Source organism: Lathamus discolor, chromosome 21 (genome assembly GCF_037157495.1).
Source record: "Lathamus discolor isolate bLatDis1 chromosome 21, bLatDis1.hap1, whole genome shotgun sequence".
NCBI lineage: Eukaryota > Metazoa > Chordata > Aves > Psittaciformes > Psittacidae > Lathamus > Lathamus discolor.
The window spans coordinates 1,418,023-1,439,706 of NC_088904.1; the positions used below are offsets into that span (position 1 = coordinate 1,418,023).

Here is a 21,684-nt window from a genome sequence, read left to right on the forward strand (position 1 = left end):
GTCCCTGGCAGTGTTCAAGGCCAGGCTGGACAGAGCCTTGGGTGTCATGGTCTAGAGGTGTCCCTGCCCATGGCCAATGAGCATGCCCAAACCTTTCTATGATTCTATGTTGTGTATGTTTAGGAATGTTCGTGAAGAGATACTGGTGATTTTCTGCAGTAGGATTGGTTGTCGTAAGTACCACAACTTCTTCAGACTTCCCCTCAGCATTCAGTAATGCATAAGAAAATAGTCTTGCTAGCTGGAAGTATGATGATTGAAAGCTTAGCTCTCAAACTTGCCAGATGGATTCCAACATGGCTGTTAGAGTGCATCCTGTTGAAAATGTGAGGCTCTCTTCTGAAATTTGGTAGTGGGAAGAGACTTCCCTGTTTGTGTAACTAGTGCGCATCAAGAAGTGATGGAGCATAGAGAAGTGAAATCAAGCGATCCTACTTGGGATACAGCAGAGTGATTCCGCTGACAGGGCAGCTTCCATGTTTCCCAGCATTGATGCTCCTGTGCAATTCCAGTCACTAAGCAGAATTTACAAAGCCAAACCCAAGTCACATCTTGATCTTGGGGAGGGATGCGCGGGAAGCATACTCTGCTTTGTGGAAGTCAAACTGATGATGCTCTTCTGTTAGATCTTTGTCACTTCTAAATCCAACTGTGGTGATTCATTTGGGTTTTTACTTAAGGGAACTAAAGTGGTACAGGGGAATTTTTCTTAAATGGATGTTTCAGGGATATTTTTGCATGAAGGGTTTTGTAGTGCCTGAAGTGCTGGGGAATGGTATGTTTCATTCCGAAGTTTTGAGACCTTATGAGAGATGAAAATTTACTCTTGACTAAAGTCTGTTCCCCTGACTTCTACATCATAAAAGCCAGTTGCAGTTTGTCTCAGAACTTCCCCTTTTTAGTGACCTCTTATTTTCTTTAGACCTAAGTAAAGTATATCTACTTATAGGCTGACCTTTTGTAAAAGATCAAGTAGCTAAAGCAAATACTTCCAGCACAGAAAGGTGAGCACTGTTAGTGTATTATGGAGGTGGATTTAGAATTTTATCTGCACATAGAGAACTTAGAAATGTATTTCTTAAGGAATCCTGTTTCTGAGTTGGCCAACTAATCTGTATTCAAATCTGTAAGTAACTTGAAGAGAAGCCATTGTTAATAGTTTAGCTGCTTGTTCCATGGATAGTGATGCTTCAGCACAGCCTAAAGATGTGGTCTATTCTGGTTTTCAACTGTTCATGTGACATACAGTTGCCTTGGCTCTACAGGAATTGCTCTCAGACTTCAGTTGTAATTGTTTCTCCAAGTTGACATAAATCATCTCAAATGAAGAGCAGTTGCTTTAAAACTGGCAGGAAGATAAAGATAGGCTCTGTTTTAAGATATTCCTGACTTTTTCATCCTCTTCTAAATTTAGTGCTTAAAGTCTAACTCCCTGACTTGGAGTTTTGCCTTCTGGTATGAACCGTTAAGTTCAGTTTACTCACAGTTGAAGTCCTGAGAAGGAATTTATATTTGGGAACTAATATTTGGGTAAAATTTGGAATAATGAATCAAACCTTTGTTTTTTGAAGTCTCAAATGAGAGAATTGAACCTTTCCATACACACTTCAGAAGTTTCCGAGAAGTTTGTATTTTCCTTTCGTTAAGGAAAAATGGCTTAAAATGCATGTTTCAAGTGTAAAATGCAGTGTGCTGTCTAAGACTAAACTTACTTTGGAGATTTAAATGAACTGATTAGATTCTTCAAGCCAATTACTTTAGTAAATGGCTGAAAATGGAGCAAGGGGGTGGGAGCATGTGGCAAGGGACATATAAGAGGGAACTGGAGCTTCCTCTTCTGGCAGGAAAGCTCCTGTTGGCTTCTGTCTGTTGTTAACTAACCCTTAGTATACTGTGTTTATGACAGAAGTTACTTTCTTAGCCTGCTGGAAGTTCATTTCCCTCTGCAGTGGAAGCTGAGGAGAGGAGGGACAGGTGGAAACACAGGCATTGTCATAACTTTTACATGTAGTATTTTAATAGGCATTCCTTTTATCTCTTTGGGTATGTTCTTAAAGATTTCCTAATGGCACTGAACCATTCTTTAGAAAGAATTAAGACCCAGATAAAATGGAAAGTCCAACAGGAAGCATTCATTAAGTGTTCTTCTAAAGAAGGCAGTTGTAAATCTGAATGTTGTCAGCATAATCAGGTGGGGATGAGATTTTTCTAGCATTCAGCATAAAAAAAAGCTTGTTAAATTGTAGAAAGTAAACCTTTATGCTTTACCTTTCTATGGAAAACAGAGTAAAGCAATCTGCTGTCAGCTCTGTTTTCTTTATTACAGTCCCGTTGTGCTTGTGGTTTTGGTATAAGATAGACTTAAGCTGAATGGTGCTTCAACTCTGGTTTTCATTTGGATTTACCATAAAAGTCTGCATATATATATTTAGTGGGTGTAGTCTGTTCTATTTAAGGGAAAGTAGTTGTTTTGAGGCTATTATCTGCCTGTGTTTGTTTTAAGAATCATAGAGGAGGAATGGAACTTCCTTTTTCCAGTTACTAAGTTTTTTTGGTAGAAATTTGTTGCGCACTTCTCCCTGCTGCACACATCACTTGGGGGGGGTGGGGGGGGGAATCACCTGGTCCTTCATGCAGTTGTATTGTGTGGATTGCTGAGACTTCCCCAGGGCATCGTACAACATGCAGAGTTGCAAAATTACCATGAACACTGCAACTTCTGTGTGGATGAGCAGATATTTTGCAGCATGTTTAAGACCACTACTAAAATGAGTTCAACTCTGAAGCAGTCATTTCCTCTTCTATGGTGTGCAATTTGAGTCTTGGAGGTCATTTGGCACGTTGAAAGATTGGGCTATGCAGTGGCTTTTCTGCCATGGATTGGGGTGGTTTGCATAGGAACTCTGATGGCTTTTGGATTTTGGCAGTTCTTGCGAATGAATGGAGTGAGATTTTTAGCTGTGTTCCTGAGCTCCATGATAGAAGCATGTGTGTGGTTTAGGGTTTTCTTTTTACAGCAAATAAAAGGAGAATTTGGCATTTTGCTGAATACTTTCAAAGCTGTCACTGTTGTAGGAGTTGCAAGTAGCAGACTTCAGTAGTTTATGCCTCTTGCATTCCAAGGTAAGAGGGATGGGTTGGATGACTTCCTGACTCCCAGAATAGGTTATCCCAACTCTTATTCCTCTGGCCTTGGGCTGCTATTTTTGACTCACTCTCTTTTATGTAAGCCTAGTGTTCTGCAATGGAGAGGTTTAGATGTAGCTTCTCACTCTTACCTGTCTCCTCATGTACTCACATGGGAAAATAGTAAATGGGTTTGGTTATAGAAATTATTATTTCTCTTTAGCTGAAATTCTCTTGTCCCCTCACATCTTCTGAATTTATTCTGTAAAGGCATATGTGGCTCTGTAAAGGCAAACCAGGGAGATATTCCATTTGAATCTGAGCTATGTATATAGAGTACCTGCCTAGAATTAGCTGGGAAAGATGCTTTCCATGCAGAGCAATAGCTAGGTAATATGGGAGCTTCATTCTTCACTGTAATCCTTTTATTCTCGTAGGATAAAGCTACAGTGGGGTGAAGATATTTAACCACTATCAAGCCATTTAACACATTAGATTTTGGCACTTCTCCGAATTTAGGCAGGGATGTCACTTCTTATAAAGTTAACTTTTCAAAGTATATTAAAGAGTGTGGTAGCAGTGATTAGAGTTTAAAGTTAAATGTTACCCCCAAAAAAATTCCCCACCCAAACTGTTAAGCAACTTGGAATGTTCTTTAAAGAGTTGTAGATGTCAAAGGCTCTTATGAGAAAACCATTCAGTACATGAAAACTTTCCTAAAACTGTTAATATTAGATCAGCTTTTAAGAATTTGCTGTATGCTTTGACTAAATACCAGACACATGAGATCATAAGAGCCTTTAGTTTTAAACTGTATTCATTACTTACATGAGTAATCACTAAGAAAAGTTTTTCAGGAAGCCTGGGCTTGGGATTTCTTAACTCTATAATGCCAAACGTTTATTATTAAAACCTAATGTAGCAAATTCAGCTATACTGGTTGCTGTGTCTAGCAAACTGAGAGTTAACTGATGCCTTCTGTTCAAACAACTTTCTAACAAGAAGCTTTTTCTGGAGTCACTTTGCACATGCACTGTTCTGCAGCCTGGCAAGATTCGCTACAACAGGTTTCTTGCCCCACTACCTGGGAAGTTGATGTTCTTCAGAGAGCAACAGCTGGGAGGAACTGGGTTTTGATTTGCAAAGCAGAATATTTGCTATGCTGATGTTACTGGACTTCCACTTTTGGTTTGGTGATGGTTGGTAACTGTTAGGAATTGACTTGGATTTTATGCATACATTAATATGCGTATGTATGCAAAATGGGCTCTGAAAACCACATCTGGCTGATAACTGGCTGGATAGTAGCTATAAAAAGATATTGATGATTCTGGTCAATGCTTTGAAAGTGTAATTTGGGATAGATGCTCTTTGCATCGTGTCATGTGTAGCCCAGTCACTAGAAAGTAGAAGGATGAACTGGGCCTCAGTCATGTATAAGCAGTGCTGGACATAAATTGTCTCTTTAGAAACCCACTGACTTTCCTGAAGTTACAGCAGAAAACCACCCTGTGGGTTTGCACCCTGCACAGGAAGAGCTCCTTTAGCTCTTTCCTCTAGGTCAGAAATAGCAGTTGTCTGAAGAATTCTGGCCGTTCTCCCAGTTCATAAGAAGTTTCTCAGTTTCTCTGAACACTGGGCAGCCCCCAGTAGAAATCTACTTGTAATAGGGCTCTGAGAACCTGTTTTAGTAATAGTGACCCAGGATCACACTGCAGCCCTTAAGGTAGTCTGGAAAAAAACCCAGAAACCAAAATGCCCCTCCAAAAAAGGGAAGAGTTTCAATAAACAGACTTTTGACTGTCATGAAAACAGTACTCCCCAGGATATACACCATAATGGGCCGGTTCTGTGTGTAAGAGTTCAGTTCAGTGTTGTGTACAGTATTCATGTCCATCATTCTCCGGATGTGTGTGTGGAGGAAGAGGGTGGCATTTTTGTGAAATCATTCCATGAATGCTCTATATTAAGGGCAGCGGATTTCCTAATGGAGGCCTTCATTGCTTGGAGCTTGAAGAGGAAATATCTGCGGCAGGAATTGCTGGTGATAGTCTGCACCAAGCAGTGTAGTTTTCCAGACAATTGTATTTTACACAGGCTTTCTTCTCAATATGCTGGATTGCCTCCTGCATGTTAGAAGGATCAGAAGTGTCTCTGAAGCTAAGAATGCGTAGTTAAGAGTTAATAGAATTAAGGACATTCCTAATTAATTCTATTGGACTACTTCATTTAATAAGTTATCCTTACAGTTCTTAAATGCGGCTCATGCAAAGGATATTGTTTCATGTATACTAGCAACTATCAGAGGGCTTATGATGCAGACAGAAGTACTAAAGATGCACAGTTAGGATCTGTGCCATCCCTAGTTTTTCCCCTTTCCTAATGCCTCAGAATGAAACTCCATTTTTCAGTGGCACATAGTGGAGTTAACGGGCCAGTGAGTGACGTGGTTCTGTAAACCAAAGGCTTTCTGTTTGTCTTCTTCCTGTTTCTTTGAATGCACAACTTTGAAAATTCATTGGACTTTAGAAATGAGATCTTCGTGTTCACTTCTCACTTAAAGAAAAACTGTGTTCATTGTGAATTTTTTGAGTGGGAGCAATACATTAGGGAATAGGATGTAGTTTGTGGACTGGGAGAGGCAAATTCATGGTAATTGTGCTGTCATCTTCCTACTGAATAGCCTCTCTAAGGTCATAATTGTTAGTATTGAGGGTGATTTACACACTCCAGCTGTGATTACCTTTCCTGTACTCTGAGAAATAGCTAAATATATTATTCCCCTCCCTCAGTCCATCAAATATTATTGCATGGGGCAAATAATAAATGCATTTAGAGCTGTACGGAATAGTGGAGGCTTCTTAAATTGCCTTTTTGGTATTTGTATGCTACCATGGCCTTAGTATTTCATGTTTATTCTGCAAGCTAACAGGAGGCTGAACAATGAACAGAAAAGCTGTGTGTTAGCATATTTTGCTTAACTGAAAATTAAGTCTTTTTGCTTTATTATAGGCATTTGGAAATGCAAAAACAGCACATAACAATAACTCCAGTCGCTTTGGGAAGTTTATTCAAGTCAACTATTTAGAGAATGGTATTGTCCGAGGGTAAGTACAGTCTGAGGTGGTGCTGGGGTTGATCTCTGTGCATTTAGGAATTGGTGAAGACTGTTTTATATAAAATATTGCCTGGCTGAGGTGGTTCTCTTGTGAGAATAGCTTGCTGCTGTGGAGTTTTCAAGGCTCAAACCGAGAGCTGTGGAATAATCAGGTGATGGATAATGTTCTTACCTTGCTGTATGACCGTATCAGGTTAAGAAGTTAACTGCTGCTGCATCTTTACCTTCATGCTTAAATGAAGGCTTTTTTCACAACATCCATTGTCATTTCCATTTTGCAATTAAAACCAGAAGATCTGCATTTTTAAGGGGAACTGGGAGAAGTGAAATAGGTTTGAGGAAGCCATTGTAAAGAACAATCTCAACACCAGTTATAAAGGAGACTACATAATTATGGTTTTATTTGACTTAGTTGAAATGTGTGCTTCTCTCTGAAGGTCAAACATGAAATATTCTATACTTACGTTTTTTAAATATACGATAGTCACACTTGAGTCTTAAAATTCTATTAATGTTTTTTACCCCACTGTCAAGATATACCTGGGCTAGTTCAGGTGCAAGGCCGTAATACCTAATATTGCTATGGAATTCTGCCTGAAGTGGAAGCTTGCTGTACTCTGGAGTGTCACTAGCTATCACTGACTTGTGTGCTCTGGTGTGTCATCTTGGTGTTTGCAGTTTACCAAATGGCAATACCAGAAGTGACTGGCAACCCTGTACCACATTTGCTTTGAACTATGTACAATTTGGATACATTTGTTTTGTCTTCATCCTGAGAAAAAGCTGCTTCAACTTTGGCCTCATTCACTGTATCCCATGTCAAGGAGTTTAGATTATCATTTAGGAGATTACTTTGTCAAACTGTAGCATTTCTGGCTGGCTTCCATTTTAGGCTGACGTATATACTGTCATAAAACATCTAACATTTGTTAGATGGAGAATCAGTTATCCAGTATACTTCTGGGTTCTCGTAGTCTTTGCATTCCTTGTCAGATAACTGTTAAATCTCAGAGTAGATAACATATTGTTAGCACTCTACATACTTGGTTTTGCAACCAGTTTTTCATCAGGGCATTCCTAGCTTTGTCTGCCTTTCCCTAGTTATGACTACTGAACCCAAGCACCTGAAATGGGTGTTTCTCTTTGTTCCAGTTACAGTATTCTGCATATTGAAATTCTTGGTTTAGATTGAAGATAGTCACTAAGCTATTCTCTTGTGTGCTTTAGCACAGATTGCATTATTTGAACTCTCTTGGTAGTTGCTGTGTGATGTTTTGGGAGGTCTTCTCTTTTGCCCTCATGCTCCTTTTTCATGTTTTGTGGCTCTTTAGGGCTGTTGTTGAAAAATACCTGCTTGAAAAATCTCGCCTGGTTTCTCAAGAAAAAGATGAAAGGTAAGAAATCAAGACAATTTGCTAACACAATTACAATCCATGCAAGAGTTTAAGATCATCTAACGTACATAAATTAAAGACAAATTATTCTGTGTTCATGAAAGAGAGATTTACTGTCTTTGTAGGAACTACCATGTCTTTTATTATTTGTTACTTGGAGTCAATGAGGAAGAGCGTAAAGAATTTCACCTCAAGCAACCTGAAGATTATTTCTACCTCAATCAGGTAATCTGTGGCAGGGATTTACCCATGCATTGGTAAGTGTTGTCTGTCTGTTGTGTTAAAGGTGAAAGACAACAGAACATATTATGCTTGTTTTATTCGTGATATTTGGGCTTCATTCTTTGCCTTTAAGTATGGATCTCTCTTCCCAGCATAACTTGAAAATTGAAGACGGGGAAGATCTCCGACATGACTTTGAAAGATTAAAACAAGCCATGGAGATGGTTGGCTTCCTTTCAGCAACAAAAAAACAGTAAGTAGAATTGTTTAAGCTTTTGTTACTGCTGGCTAGTTAATGTCCATAAATTGCAATAAACTGCATACGTGTTGGGGTCACATTTACTCCAGTGGGAAGCAAGGTGAGCTGAGTTGGAACTGGATGATCTTAAGGTTCTTTCTAACCCAAACTATTCTATGATTCTTGAGTGTTTGAGGACTTGCAGGCAAGTTCTTGAAAGCAAACCTGTTGTAATGAACTTGTAAGAAAAAACTCTTATAAAATTCAACTTTTCTTCCTTAGGATTTTTGCAATACTTTCAGCTATTCTTTATTTGGGCAACGTTACATACAAGAAGAAAGCTACAGGTCGTGATGAAGGGTTGGAAGTGGGACCTCCAGAAGTGTTGGACATTCTTTCCCAGCTTTTGAAAGTAGAGTATTTCTTTCTAGCTCTCATGTTTGATCCACCTTTGTATCATGCTCTGCCTCAGCATTTTACTTGGATATCTTGGTGCCTAGTTTGCTGTATCTAAATCTGGTTTATGGTACTTCCACAAAGCTTATGGGGTGGGGAAATGGATGAAATTGGTGAAATTGTTGGGGCTAGGGATGGGATATAGCCCATAGCATGGAAACAGAGTTTGTTTACTTGCTTATCATAGAGCTGAGCAGGAATGAATTTAGTGGAGATGGGTTCTTTGCCACCATAGGGAAACTTCTGAATGAATCTAAGCTGAGAATAACTAAAGATGCTGAAGGACTTGTAAAGCTATTGATGAATGATAAACGTAGCTGTTGTCAAAAAGCTTGGGCTTCTCTGAGGAAACTGAATGTCCACTGTTGCTATCACATTGCTCACTGGGAGTTTGGTGGTGACAATAACTCTTGTTCTTGCTTATTTTTAAAGGTTAAACGGGAAATTCTAGTAGAGGTGCTAACAAAAAGAAAAACTGTGACTGCTAACGATAAGCTTATTTTGCCATATAGTCTCAATGAGGTGAGTAAAAGAATAGTAGTAGAATGATCTTAACTAACTACAGTTACGATGTTTGGATTAAAAAAGCTAAGGTGGTACACCCTCACATTTAGTGCGGGCCATTTGGAAAGTTAGAAGTTAGCTTTAAAGGAAAATGTTGGTTTTCTCTGTCTCTGCTAGGACTGCAACCTTTGAGTTGATACTGGTCTCAACTAGAAATGCTTTTTTAACCCAAGTTCTGAACACTGTTTCACTTGCAGGCAATAACAGCTCGTGATTCAATGGCAAAGTCCTTATACAGTGCTTTGTTTGATTGGATTGTCCTGCGAATTAATCATGCACTCCTTAATAAGAAGGACATGGAAGAATCTGTTACAGTAAGTTTCTCACAAAAGCCAGTCTTTGTAGGCAGTTGTGTACTTGGAGCTAACGGGCAATGCTATAGATGGTGTGTTCAGATACCTGGGATAAGTTTTGGTTCTTCTGAAGTCCATGGTTGTATCTAATCATCTGGTTCTGCCATAGACATAACTGCAAAAGTGCTTTTTGTAATGGTTAGCTGCGGGTGAAGTCACTGCATGACAGATTGCTTAACTAGGTTTCTACATCTTCTTTTAGTGTTTGTCCATTGGTGTACTTGATATTTTTGGATTTGAAGACTTTGAAACCAACAGTTTTGAGCAGTTCTGTATAAATTATGCAAATGAACAGCTTCAGTATTATTTCAATCAGCACATTTTCAAATTGGAACAGGTAAGAAATGAAAGTTGCTGAAACAAAACCTGGCTTTTATCATCTATTATGTAAACTTAGTTACTATTCTGCAAAACCACAAGGCATAATTTTTATAACTGCTTGAATATAGCTCCAAAAGACTTCTTTTTAATTTGCCTCATTACTGCTTATTATTGTTTGAAGGTTGTAACTTTGCTGTGTTTAGTGCTCTACGTGTCCTAACGACCGCAGGGTCTTTCTTCAGAGGGCTAGTATGATGTTTCTGCATAACTGTAAGAAACTTAAAAAGACCTTCAGGTGATACCAGCCAGAAATCAGATGAAACTGCAAACTTTGAAAGTCTGTAGCTGAGGTGTTTGTTCCAGGTTTTTGTTTTGTTTTCATGGTCCAGAAACGATTTTTAATTTTTGTTACTTTCTAAATATTTAATAACTAACTATTAAATATTTATTGCTGGTTATTAAATATCTTCGTTGCCTCTTTGACCTGACTGCGTTTAAGGGATGCAACTGAATGCTGATATTGGCAGTAGTTCTGAAATCCTGATCCTACTGGAGGATGTTGATTTAGTTGCTTGCAGATGGTATTATCTTCTTACAGAGCCCGTTGAGTGCTGCAGGCTCTTAACAGATCCTGTTTCTTGACTGAGGTTTGGGGGTTTTTTGCACTAGACTTGGGTTTTTCTGTCTGGTTTGTGCTAAAAGGTTCTTCTCAGGTCACTCAGCTGAAAGAAGGAAGTCATTCTGTGCAACTTGGTATTTTGTCAGCAGCATGTAGATAACTTTAAACAAGCATTGTAAAGAGGAGAAAATGGCCAAACATGCAAACTTGGTATGTAAACACAATGTTGAGGTCCCTGTTTTGTAACTTGGGACAGAAGTGGCTATCCAGGCTAACTAGGATAAATAGTGACACTGTTTTCTTTTTTCTAATGCCCTGTTTTTTCCAAAGAAGCTTAATCCCCGAATGATCCACTTCCTGTATCTCTTGCAGCCTGAGGGCCCCCAGGGGTGATGTCTATATCTTTTTAAAGAAAGGCTTTTTTGTGTGTGGAAAATGGCATTTGGGGTCTGTAATTCAGCATGCACACTGAGCAGCCTGTCATTAGGCAGACTGTGTAGTCCATTTCTTATCATCATCATCATATAGAATAGTGAGCACTGCTCTTTGTCTTTTGTTGAACACAAAACTTAGTTAATTTTCTGTCTGACTCTTTTTTTTTTTTTTTTTTACATTAGTACCTTATAATTTTCTTTTTCTGATGGGAATTTGCAGCATTAGGAAAACCAGATATTTTGGTTCCATATCATAATGGGAAGCTTGTCCTGTCAAGCATTTGATGCATTGTCATTTCAGCACAAGAGCTTCATAATCTCTTCTCAAAGAGAGCTCTAAGTTTTCTGAACCTAAGCAATTCATGTTGCTTCTTTAGGGAAGTTCTGCTGTTGGTGTTCTGTGGGGCTGAACTGCCTCTTTTGAAACTTCTGTTCTTTTGTCTGAAAGTGCAGTTTAGCAGTTCTGGAACTTGCTATTAAATACTCATTGTTTCTCATAATGCAAGAAAGATGGAAGAGAAAAATAGACTTAAATTCCTCCAATATGTATCTACCTATGGTTTAATGATGTAGATGTAAAGTTTGCCTCCACGTTTGTAGGCTGCTGGTTGCTGGGAAGGCACAGCAAAACATTCTTTTGGCTGTTTTGATTGTTAAATAGTTTGAATCCAAGCATCTGCTGTTGAGTGTCCTGCCTCCATGGACCTTTGATCTGCCCCAGTATTCCTGCTGTTCTGTTCTTATTTATAAATCTTCCTTGTTTTTGTTTCTGCTGCCTGAACTAACAAATTCAACTTGCCAAGGATGTATTTTAAGTGCTTAGACCAAAAGACATGAAAGGTCAGGGCACTGTACTGATGAGGGACTTCTCTTGAGCTACACAGGAGGAATATAAGAGTGAAGGGATCACTTGGCACAATATTGACTATACTGATAATGTGGCCTGCATTCACTTAATCAGCAAGAAGCCCACTGGCCTCTTCTATCTTCTGGATGAAGAAAGCAAGTAAGCAACAAATGTCTTCTGAAAACAAGTGTGTGGCAGGGAGGAGGGAAGGACTGTAAAAGAGAACAGAAATACAGCACTCTAAAATGGGGAGGAATGTTGTGGGAAGCAAAGAGTCATCTTGGTGACTATTCCCTATGCTGTAGTTTGTTTTTAATGACTCCAGTATGGTGGTGATATAAATTGATGCTAAAATTGAACTTTGGCTCAAGCAAACTTAGAAATGTTCACTTTTGTGTTTTACCATGGCATTCCAGTTAAAGTAAAATGCATGTCTGTAAGTCATTGGAACATTAAGTAGCAAATTTGGTTAATAGTTAATGTGGTGCTAAGCATACTTGACTGGTGAAGTGGGAGGAAGCATTGACGCACTTGAAACCTCAATATTCTGCAGTGAGTGGAGCTGCTTGGTTTTGGTCCAGAAATTAGGCCCAACTCTAAGTTCCAAAGCAGGGGTGTAAGTCTCCATTAAAGTGTAGAGGCCTTGGACAGTACCATACTTTCCCCAAGGATCAATAGGTGTTCGTCACCTTGCACCTCAGTAAATGTAATAGCTGATTTACTCTGTTTTGTGTTCCTAGTTTTCCACATGCCACGAACCAAACTCTTCTTGCAAAATTCAAACAGCAGCATGAGGAGAACAAGTTTTTTGTTGGAACCCCAGTGATGGAGCCTGCTTTTATTATTCGACACTTTGCTGGGAAAGTGAAATACCAGATAAAAGTAGGTGATAGATCTGATGGGCCCAGAACCCCTCAAAATTTCCTTGTTTTCTGATTGTTTTTGTCAGGGTGTAGAAAACTTGCTGGGGTTGGACTGTATCAGATGTGTCCTCAGATGCACTTTGGGTTTGGGTTTTTGGTATCCTTTGGAGGGTAACGCTTATATATAAGGATTATGTATATTTTGGGTCAAAACACAGCTTTCATGAGAGCTAGTGGCTCAATATGTCTGTTTTGCAGGATTTCAGAGAGAAAAATATGGATTACATGAGACCAGATATTGTTGCTTTACTACGAAGCAGTGACAGTGCTTATGTTCGGGAGCTGATTGGAATGGACCCCGTGGCTGTGTTCCGCTGGGCTGTTCTGCGAGCAGCTATTCAAGCAATGGCTGTCTTTGCAGAAGCTGGACGCCAGAGAGCTCAGAAGACTGCAGGTATTGGATGAGAAAAGCTCTGCAAACCCTTTCAAATCCCATACAATTGGTTAGTGCTTGTTGATGGAACTAGTTTATGGCAAAACTGGTACGAAGGACAAAAATGACTTCGAAAATGGCTTCACGTTCACACACCAAAGAGACTTGTCACTCTTATCAGGGATCATTCAGGCTTCCTCCTTCAGTAAGTGCACAGCCTCCTGGCTGTGCCAGATTTGAAGTCCTGTTTGTAAAAGTTGGGGAAGATAGTAGTGGTTCTAACATGGATTCTTGTCTTAGCACTGGTTTTGATCTTCTTGAAGTTTGCTTTTTAGTAGTAGGGAGTTTGAGATACAAAGCGGTCTAGCCCAACAGCTGAAGTACTAGACCCAAATTCCAGGCCCTTGTTGGTTTGGAGGTTTTGTGGTCTGTTATGCTCATATCTTTGTCAAAATCCAACTTGTTGATTATTTCATAACAGGAGTGGTACGTCAAGGACCCAGAATTCCCCTTGGAGAACTCCAGAGGTCAAACACACCAGTAGAAAAAGTCTATCGGTGAGAAACACATACTTTACCCCTGTCAGGGAAAAACCTGAATTGCCAATTCACAGTTTCATATATCAGGTGTCAACTTGATCTTTCCACAAGGACAGCAAGTTTTATTTCTGTCTTGTTTCGATGCTACAAAAGCAATACTCTGGCTTATTTAATGTAAGACCCAGCAATTCCAAGTGTTGGTGGTGTAGCTCCAGTTCCATTTACCACTGGGTTTTTGAGTTCTCTCTCTGTGCATGATATATGTTGCTTTTAGCATTGTGTATTCCTCTGCAACCAGTCTGTGTCACTGAAGGATTTGTAGGAGCATTGATGTTTTTCACAGCCTTTTAGGAGGTAGGGACTACCTCCTCTTGTTGCTCTGTACAGGTGTATTTTGCCTTCCTATGGAGTGTTTAGGTTTTATACATGTTCCTTTTACAGCTGCTCAATGCTTGATTTCTCATTTGATTGTTCTGAGGATTTCGATATAAATGCTTTTGAAGACATCATTTCTTTATATGAAAAGAAGTAAGTAAGAAGTAGGCTTGCTCTTACATGCCAGGGAGGCACATTTCGTGGGCAGACTGACCTTCTGAGCACACTCTGTGTAAAAATGAAGCCATGAAGCAGTTACATAAAGCAGTGGCTTCATGCTGCTTCATAATTACTTCAGCCTGAACAGTCTCTTGTCACTTGTGGCAACTTAACAACAAAACATATGATTTGGGTGAAAGAATTGGCTATAGCATAACATACCTGTTTGTGATGGCTTAAAACAAAGTCCTGGCATTCAAAAATGGTCAGAGGTACCAAGGGAAGGAAGCAACTCTCTATAATAATGTTGCTGCCTCAGCAAGCAGCTCAGAATGGTGATAGCATCTGACAGTTGGAAGTGATTCTCATGCTTCTGTTATTTTTGGTTTGTGCCTCTCTGGAGAGTAAAGAAGGTAAGTTCTGTGCCAAGACACAACACAAGCACGGTGCATGCTTAAATTATGGACTCTGCCACACATTAGGGACCATCCCAGGCTTACTTTGAAAAGCAAAGCACATGAATAAGTTTTGAAGTGAAAATGAAAACCAAAATTTAACCAAGTTCTCCTAGAATAGCTAGTTTTTAACTTTTCTTACATGAGTCTGCTTAAGCAGCCTCATTTTAGTAGTCAAATCTATATCTAAAAGTATTTACTGCTTGATTATAAAGAAGCTTGTATCTTTCTGAAAAGGTTACTTAGCTTAGCAGAAAGATTCCATGCTCATTAAGTACCCTCTGTTTTCTGAATTGTAAATTCCAAGGATTTACATTAAAAGGTAGAATGAAAGAGTTAAGTTTTGTATGAGACCCTGATAATCAAATTTTAGGATGCTGACAATGTATAAAGTGCTCATTTGACATCAGAATCGTTCATGCTTAGGAAAAAGTAGTCTGGGATTGACCTGCCACTGTTTGGAGCACACTTGGTGATGGGATCTCTTGGGATTTTAACTCCTTTTTGTTTTCTTCCCCTCTCCCATGGCTTGTGTCCTTGTTTGCCATCTTTGTTTTGCTGGGGATCACTTTAGAGACATGCATGAACAAATCATCGCAAGTATAAAAGGACTTCCCTGGCAGGGAGATGATCCTTGTAAGCTGCTTCGGTCACTCAGCCGACTTCAACACCGCTCCCACTTCATGTGAGTTCTGGTGCTCTGGGTATTGCTTTGAAAGTGCAACAATAACCAAGCAGTTATTTTAGTCCATAAAAAAATACACTGGTCCCAAGTTTAATGCTTATCTACTGCAAAACACTGAACAAGGCGATTAAGAATTAAAGAATTCCTTCTAAAAAAAATATAAAGGCAATAGAGAATGTGTTGTTTTGTTGCATTAGCTGAAAGTTAAGTCTGCTTTTCTTGTAAAACCCAAGTATGCCAAGCTTTTTGTTGCAAAACACTGGACGATGAAATCTCTCCCAAATTATAACTAATGACATCCTGAAATTCAGGGTGCTAATGCTGTGTATATTCCTGGGCTAAAATTCAACATGCGCCCACCTATGCATGTGTAAGAAAATCAGTCTGTGGTCCATTGTGTAATAAAAAACTGTAAACTGGGTGGCATGGAGTTGGAACATGCCTTACATCATGGAGGTAGCATGCTTAGAATTAGGAGGATGTGAACCACAGCCTTGTTTCTGAGGGCTTTATGGTCTGTGTGTGGATGAGAGCTATACCTGAAGTTTGTGTAGTGCCCCAGGAGGCTCTGGGGATGATCTCAGACCTATCAGTATTGTATTCCTCAGGAGTACTGGGGCATGTGTTGTCCTTCTGTGGAACAGTTAAGTACTTCAACAGAGGTTCTGGTGCAAGCAGCAGTAACTTCTGAATCAAGTATTTGTGTATTTGAAAGTGCCTTAGTGTTGTGATGAGAGCCAAATGATGGGACAGTTTGGTACATAGAATCACCTGCCCCAAACTAGTCTATGCAACAGTGAGGTTTTAATAGCTTTAAGAGAAAATGTTTCACTTTTGAAAGCTTCCAATACCTACAGAGTTGATTTAAGAGTAATTCTTGTTGCGAAGCAGTTTGCATTTCTTGCATTGATCACTTGTAAGAGGTGTGCATGAACACATCCTGATGCTGTTGTGCTCATTTGCTTCTGTCCTTCCTCTCGCCTTATAAATTGCACCAACTTCTGGCTTGCTGAAGTAACCAAAAATCATGTGTATTGTTTCTCTTAAATGCTCTTTCATATTTTAACAGGAAAAGTAGAGGTATCAAACAAAAGCAGATCATTCCTAAGGTAAAGTTATTCCATAAAGGTAGAATTCTCTTGGGTTTTGGTCTGAGTTTGGTTGTTGAGTTTGGGGTTTTTTTCTCATTGTGAACATTCATTTTGATTGACGGAACTCACTCCAGAACATACTGTTTCATAGTGTAGGAAAGGTGTATCATTTATCCCCCAAAGCTTCCTTTTCGGTAATCTGAAGGATGGGTAAATGTTCACCCTCATAAGAGTTGCTGAACAGGAAAAAAGTGTGAATTGGCATCTGTTTACTGGACTAGAGGTGCCGTAAGTGCATAAAGGTATTTCTAATGAAGTCATGGAGAGCAAGCACAGTGAAGATGCAATTCACTGTAAATCCCACCTTACACTCTTGGGATGGGGCAGTGGAAAGAAAATGCTTTGGGCCGAAATAGAAGTGTAACACAACACTGGATGTGGAGCTCTAGGTGGTTGACTTCCTTCTTACTCATTTTGATGCAGACAGAAATATTTCCTCTTTAGTTAAGAGACTTGCGCTTTGCTGATTATGAAACTTTCTTCTAGAACTTACTGGATTCCAAGTCTCTGAAGCTCATAGTAAGCATGACTCTGCATGATCGAACTACAAAATCCCTCTTGCACTTACACAAAAAGAAGAAACCCCCTAGCATAAGTGCACAGTTCCAGGTAGGTGACTAGGATTTTGTATGGCCGTCAGACCTGAAACAGCCTTATTTCTGAGGAAGAAGCTGTACTGCTGTCGAATGCTGATATCTGGAGAAGAAAACTGTTTCTGAATATTTCATTTCAGACTTCACTTAATAAGTTATTGGAGACACTGGGTAAAGCTGAGCCATTCTTCATCCGCTGCATCCGTTCCAATGCTGAGAAGGTAAGAGCTGAGCTGACTGCTGAGGACCCAAGTCTTCTAGGCCTGTAATAGATTTCTTTTGACTTGCTTGCTGTTACTCTGTATGAAGGTGAAAGGTAACTAGGGTGTGAAAACACAATGTGCTTTCTGTACTGGACAGTAATAGGACTCTTCAGGCATTTATTAGCTGTTGTCTGCTGATCTTTTTCAGAAAGAGATGCTTTTTGATGAAAGCTTGGTGCTTCAACAGTTAAGATACACTGGCATGCTAGAAACTGTGCGAATCAGAAGATCTGGCTACAGTGCCAAATACACATTCCAGGTACGTGAGGAACTGGAAGTGGATTATGCTATCAGAAATACCTGGCTTGGGGAAAAAAAATCTATTGTCTCAGTCTTGTGTCTCTTCGTATGAAGCTCATGACAACTTGGGATGAACTGTGTCAAAACTACAGTGAATTCTTAGAGCCTGCATGGTAACAAGTTGTAGTCTAATCTCCTGTGTGAGTCATGTACCATTAAGTTGCTCTCTTTGTTGAATGAAAGAAAGCACTCTGCTGTTATAAGCAATTACAAGCAACCAGTGCTGCACGTTACTGTCTCCATATGTCGAATTAGTTTTCTGTAAATTAATTTTATAGATCACATATGGGTGATCTTTAACTGGAGGCTGAATGAAGCCTATGATTTACAGGGGAGGAAAAAGTAGCTCAATTTGGAGTGAGAAATAAATATTTTCAAGCCCAGACAGCTTAGATGTCATCTAGATTTCTAAAATAAAGCTAAAACCTGTGCATTGCCTTCTAACTTTGATCTTTTCTGTCTCTGTTTTTCACAGGAATTCATAGACCAGTTTCAGGTGTTACTGCCCAAAAATGCCAAAGCCTCTAAGGAAGACATTGGTGTTTATTTGAATAAACTAAAACTGGATGAGAACTACTATCAAATAGGGAAGACCAAGGTCTGTGAAAATTCCTGTAAGCCAGTAAGAAGCACTGATGTACATGCAGTTTACTGCAGTTCATTTATGGGTGTTGCTCTTTGCATTTTACATTTAAATTAGGTTTTTTAAGTCTTGCAAATTAACTCTTGCAGACATTAGGAGTTGCCTCCTTGGTTTTGATGCCAGCCTGTCATCTTGCAATCCAGTACAATTCTGTATTATACAGGTATTACTTTAGGGAATTGCTGCTATTGGCATTCAGTTTACAAGAGTTCTGTGATTTGAAGGCTGCAGGTACAGTTGTATGTTTAAGAATCTAAACACTGAGATTTGGTAAAACAAAAGGACTTTTGGGATGTGTTGTCAGCTGATAAAACTTAGTTCAGTAGCATTCTCATTAGCCATTATTTAGCGCGCAGAGTAACTTCCAGTGGGGGCTGCAAGGCTCTTGTTAACTGTTTATTGATGAACTTCAACTGAGCAGGTTTTCATGAAAGAGGCTGAACGGCAGAGACTACAGGATACACTACACAAGGAAGTGATCAGGAAAATAATCCTCCTTCAGAGCTGGCTCAGGATGGTTTTAGAAAGGAGACGCTTTCTCCGAACACGGCAGGCAGCCGTTGTTTTACAGGTATCTGAGAACCGTGCATCACCTTTGCCTAAGAAACCAACCAACACACTCGGGTAACAGTCAGCCTTTGAGTACCTCTCCCTTACGTTAGAAATCTCTTTCGTTAGGCTTGCTGGCGTTCCCGATGTGTTAGGATGGCACTGCAAAGGAATAATGCTGCCATTTATATTCAGTCAGTGTGGCGAAGATACAGGGAGCGAAAATGCTACCTTCAGCAGAAGAGGAGGATTTGTCTCCTGCAAGCCATGGTCAGAGGGCATCTACAGCGTAAGAGGTAAAGGAAGAGGAGCAGTCTGATACGAAAACATGCCCTTTCACTGCTTGCTACTTGGCTTCACCTGCCAAGCTCAGTTTCTGTGTGATATATTGACTTAGTAAACAAATAGAGTTATTACCCTGTGATGCTGCAGTCAGTATCAAATGGCTGGTGCTGTGTGGAAGCTGGTTCAGTGCTTCATACTCAAGCGTGATTCAGCTAGGCTGCACTGATGCGTGCGAGTCCTAACAAGCAGACCTCCATGCAGTCCTGCTGGGACTGTAAGTGCTTTTGTACTTTGTGTCCAGTATTGCTGTTGAGGCTGCATTTAAACAGTTGGGTACTTTTTTTAACCCCTGGGCATTAAAATATTTGCGTTTTCATCTTGCGAATTCTTCACAGATTTCAGAAAATGGCGCTAGAAAAGCAGAAAGCTGACGAAAAGCAAGGAGAAATACGGGAAGGTCAAGACAGTGATCTGAGCAAGGATGAGCACAGTGAGCCAGCAAGAGATGAGTTGCCTGAGACACACAAGTCAGAGCTGGATCAAGCGGTTGGGGATGGAGATCAAACTCCAAATGAGCAGTCTGAAACCTCATCTGAAAAAGCCACATTGCCTCCGCAGAACATGACAGAGGCCTCTGAGAAAGTAACAAACAGGGAGAAACGGGAATTTCGCCGGCAGAGGGGGCTGGAACATAACGAGTTACAGAATAAGCATGTCCTGCTTTCCCTCGAAGGACCGTCTTCACTGTGCCACGAGGAACAGACCTCTTCTGAAGAGGCCCTGGGAACTGTTCCAATGCAAGAGAAATCCACAGCAGAAGATCCTGTTCTTCAAGGAAGCAGGGAGGGGGAGAGAAGTCCAATTGAAGAAAAAGTTACTTCAGACATGGCACTGTCAAGCGAGCTAAAAGAAAGTAGTTCTATCCCTGAGCAACCACCTGTATCAGAAGTAGATAAGACAGTTGATAGAATGAAAACCCAAGGGAATCAAAATAACCAGATAAAAGGTAGCCAAAGCTTTAACTGCCCTGAAAGACCGACAAATCTTGCACTGAATCTTCATAACACCCTATCTGCTACTGGGAGCTTTCAAACTCCATCTGAATGCTGGGCAGATAAAAACAAACGTCTTGTTCAGAAGGCAGCCAAAGATCTGGATAGTCCGACTTCTTCCCCAATCCAGAGATACGTGGATGACCCAGGGAAGCTAAAGTACAAGAGAGAGAAGTGGAAAGGAAAGAGACAGTCAGATGCTGGTCATAATGATATGCTGAGTCAGTCTTTGGATGAAAGAACGCGTGTGGATAAGTCTCCTCAGGATCAGTTAGAGTAAGGGCAGCTTCCTAATTATTTGACTTTGTCAGAAAACAGGTATCTTTAATGTTAGAAAGTAGATGGAGGGCTCCTGAGAGCCTGTCTATCTGGCCATGTGGTGAGAGAAAATACAGCTATGAACAACTGCTCTTTCTCTTGGCTCCTAGTCATCAGTCTTGCAGTTGAATTTGTATGGGTAGAAAGTTGTCAGAAGCTAATGAAAGATGCAAACCCTGTCTTGCTGAATTCAAATGGAGAGTTGGGGGTTTAAAGTAGTGTCTGGAGTTTATTTCCATATGTGTTTTGTTCACTGGAAACAAAGTTGTAGTGACTTGCAGCTTGCAAGCATCATTCCTCTGATATGGCAGGAAATCTGGCATATCCATTATTTGCTTTATTTCTCCAGTACATTTGGCATTTAAAACTGAGTTGAAGAGTTGATCAGGATTATCTCTTAGATATAACTTTGAGATGTGGGTTATTTAAAGGTGATAAATATGAATAGGCCACAGATTTCTATAAAACATGTATTCTGAAACAGAATTCTTCTACCATTGCAGAAAGAAGGGGAATTCATCTTCATTAAGTGATCTTTCAATACTGGCCCAGTGTGTTGTCATGAGTCAGGTACTGATGCTATTGTGCATACTTATACTTAATTATTCTTGTTTACAGGTATTAAAGGTTTGTGAATACCTGGCTCTGGTGATACCTGTGTTCCTCTCAGGTCATAGTTTTTTGACTTGATATCCACAGAATAATAATTCATTAGCAAATACTATACAACAATTTGAAAACATAATTTGTAGTAACCTTGATCAAAGTGTTATATATACTTGGCTCTTACATTAATAAGCAAATATCTATTTGATAAAGGGTTTTGTCTTGATGAAGCAATTTTTTTTCTACTAATCTATTTCTTAAAACCATTTAAAGAATCTCTCTCAATATGTGGTTTTTTGACTCTTTCTCTCTACTGTAGCAATCACCAGATGCAATAGAAGAAGAAAAAGGCAACAAGAAATATCCTGTGCAAAAGAGGCCCAGTGACCTCTTGCCTACCTCGGACACAGCCGGCTCCATGCAGGCAGCAAGTCAGCAAATAGACGCCAAGTATGTACCCTGTGTGTGAGTGACCTGCCTTTAGGGAACTGAAAAGAGGACATTTCTCCTCTGGTGGGTGCTTGTCTTTTGAACTGTTTCTTGTTAACCTTAGAGCCACCATGCAGCTCAGATCAAAGGTTTGTTAGTGTGCTGTCATCCAGGTTGAGAAATCAGACCACCAGGATAGAAGCTGAAGAACTCAGCAAGCATGTAATGCTGCTTACCTGGCCTGCTCCCGTGTCTGCCATTCTGCAACTTGGGAGCTTTGTGTGCCAGAAATGA

The 21,684-nt window shown here is 39.9% G+C and overlaps 1 protein-coding gene across 9 annotated transcripts in view; it reads left to right on the forward strand.

Moving 5' to 3' along the window:
• The window catches only part of MYO9B (myosin IXB), a 42,055-nt gene that overhangs the window by 11,016 nt on the left and 9,355 nt on the right, over positions 1–21,684 (forward strand). For 7 of the 9 annotated variants that reach the window (XM_065699593.1, XM_065699595.1, XM_065699597.1 and 4 more), the window contains exons 3-25: positions 6,139–6,233; positions 7,576–7,638; positions 7,764–7,863; positions 8,013–8,113; positions 8,381–8,510; positions 8,987–9,076; positions 9,316–9,432; positions 9,674–9,808; positions 11,730–11,851; positions 12,433–12,574; positions 12,814–13,009; positions 13,470–13,545; positions 15,091–15,201; positions 16,271–16,310; positions 16,839–16,961; positions 17,086–17,166; positions 17,357–17,467; positions 17,984–18,106; positions 18,573–18,722; positions 18,830–18,996; positions 19,381–20,313; positions 20,859–20,925; positions 21,281–21,411. In XM_065699593.1, coding sequence (XP_065555665.1) covers positions 6,139–6,233; positions 7,576–7,638; positions 7,764–7,863; positions 8,013–8,113; positions 8,381–8,510; positions 8,987–9,076; positions 9,316–9,432; positions 9,674–9,808; positions 11,730–11,851; positions 12,433–12,574; positions 12,814–13,009; positions 13,470–13,545; positions 15,091–15,201; positions 16,271–16,310; positions 16,839–16,961; positions 17,086–17,166; positions 17,357–17,467; positions 17,984–18,106; positions 18,573–18,722; positions 18,830–18,996; positions 19,381–20,313; positions 20,859–20,925; positions 21,281–21,411 — 3,404 coding nt within the window. Of the gene's footprint in view, positions 1–6,138; positions 6,234–7,575; positions 7,639–7,763; positions 7,864–8,012; positions 8,114–8,380; positions 8,511–8,986; positions 9,077–9,315; positions 9,433–9,673; positions 9,809–11,729; positions 11,852–12,432; positions 12,575–12,813; positions 13,010–13,469; positions 13,546–13,968; positions 14,056–15,090; positions 15,202–16,270; positions 16,311–16,838; positions 16,962–17,085; positions 17,167–17,356; positions 17,468–17,983; positions 18,107–18,572; positions 18,723–18,829; positions 18,997–19,380; positions 20,314–20,858; positions 20,926–21,280; positions 21,412–21,684 lie in introns of all 9 variants that reach the window. The other 2 variants (XM_065699596.1, XM_065699598.1) reach the window with 2 other exon arrangements.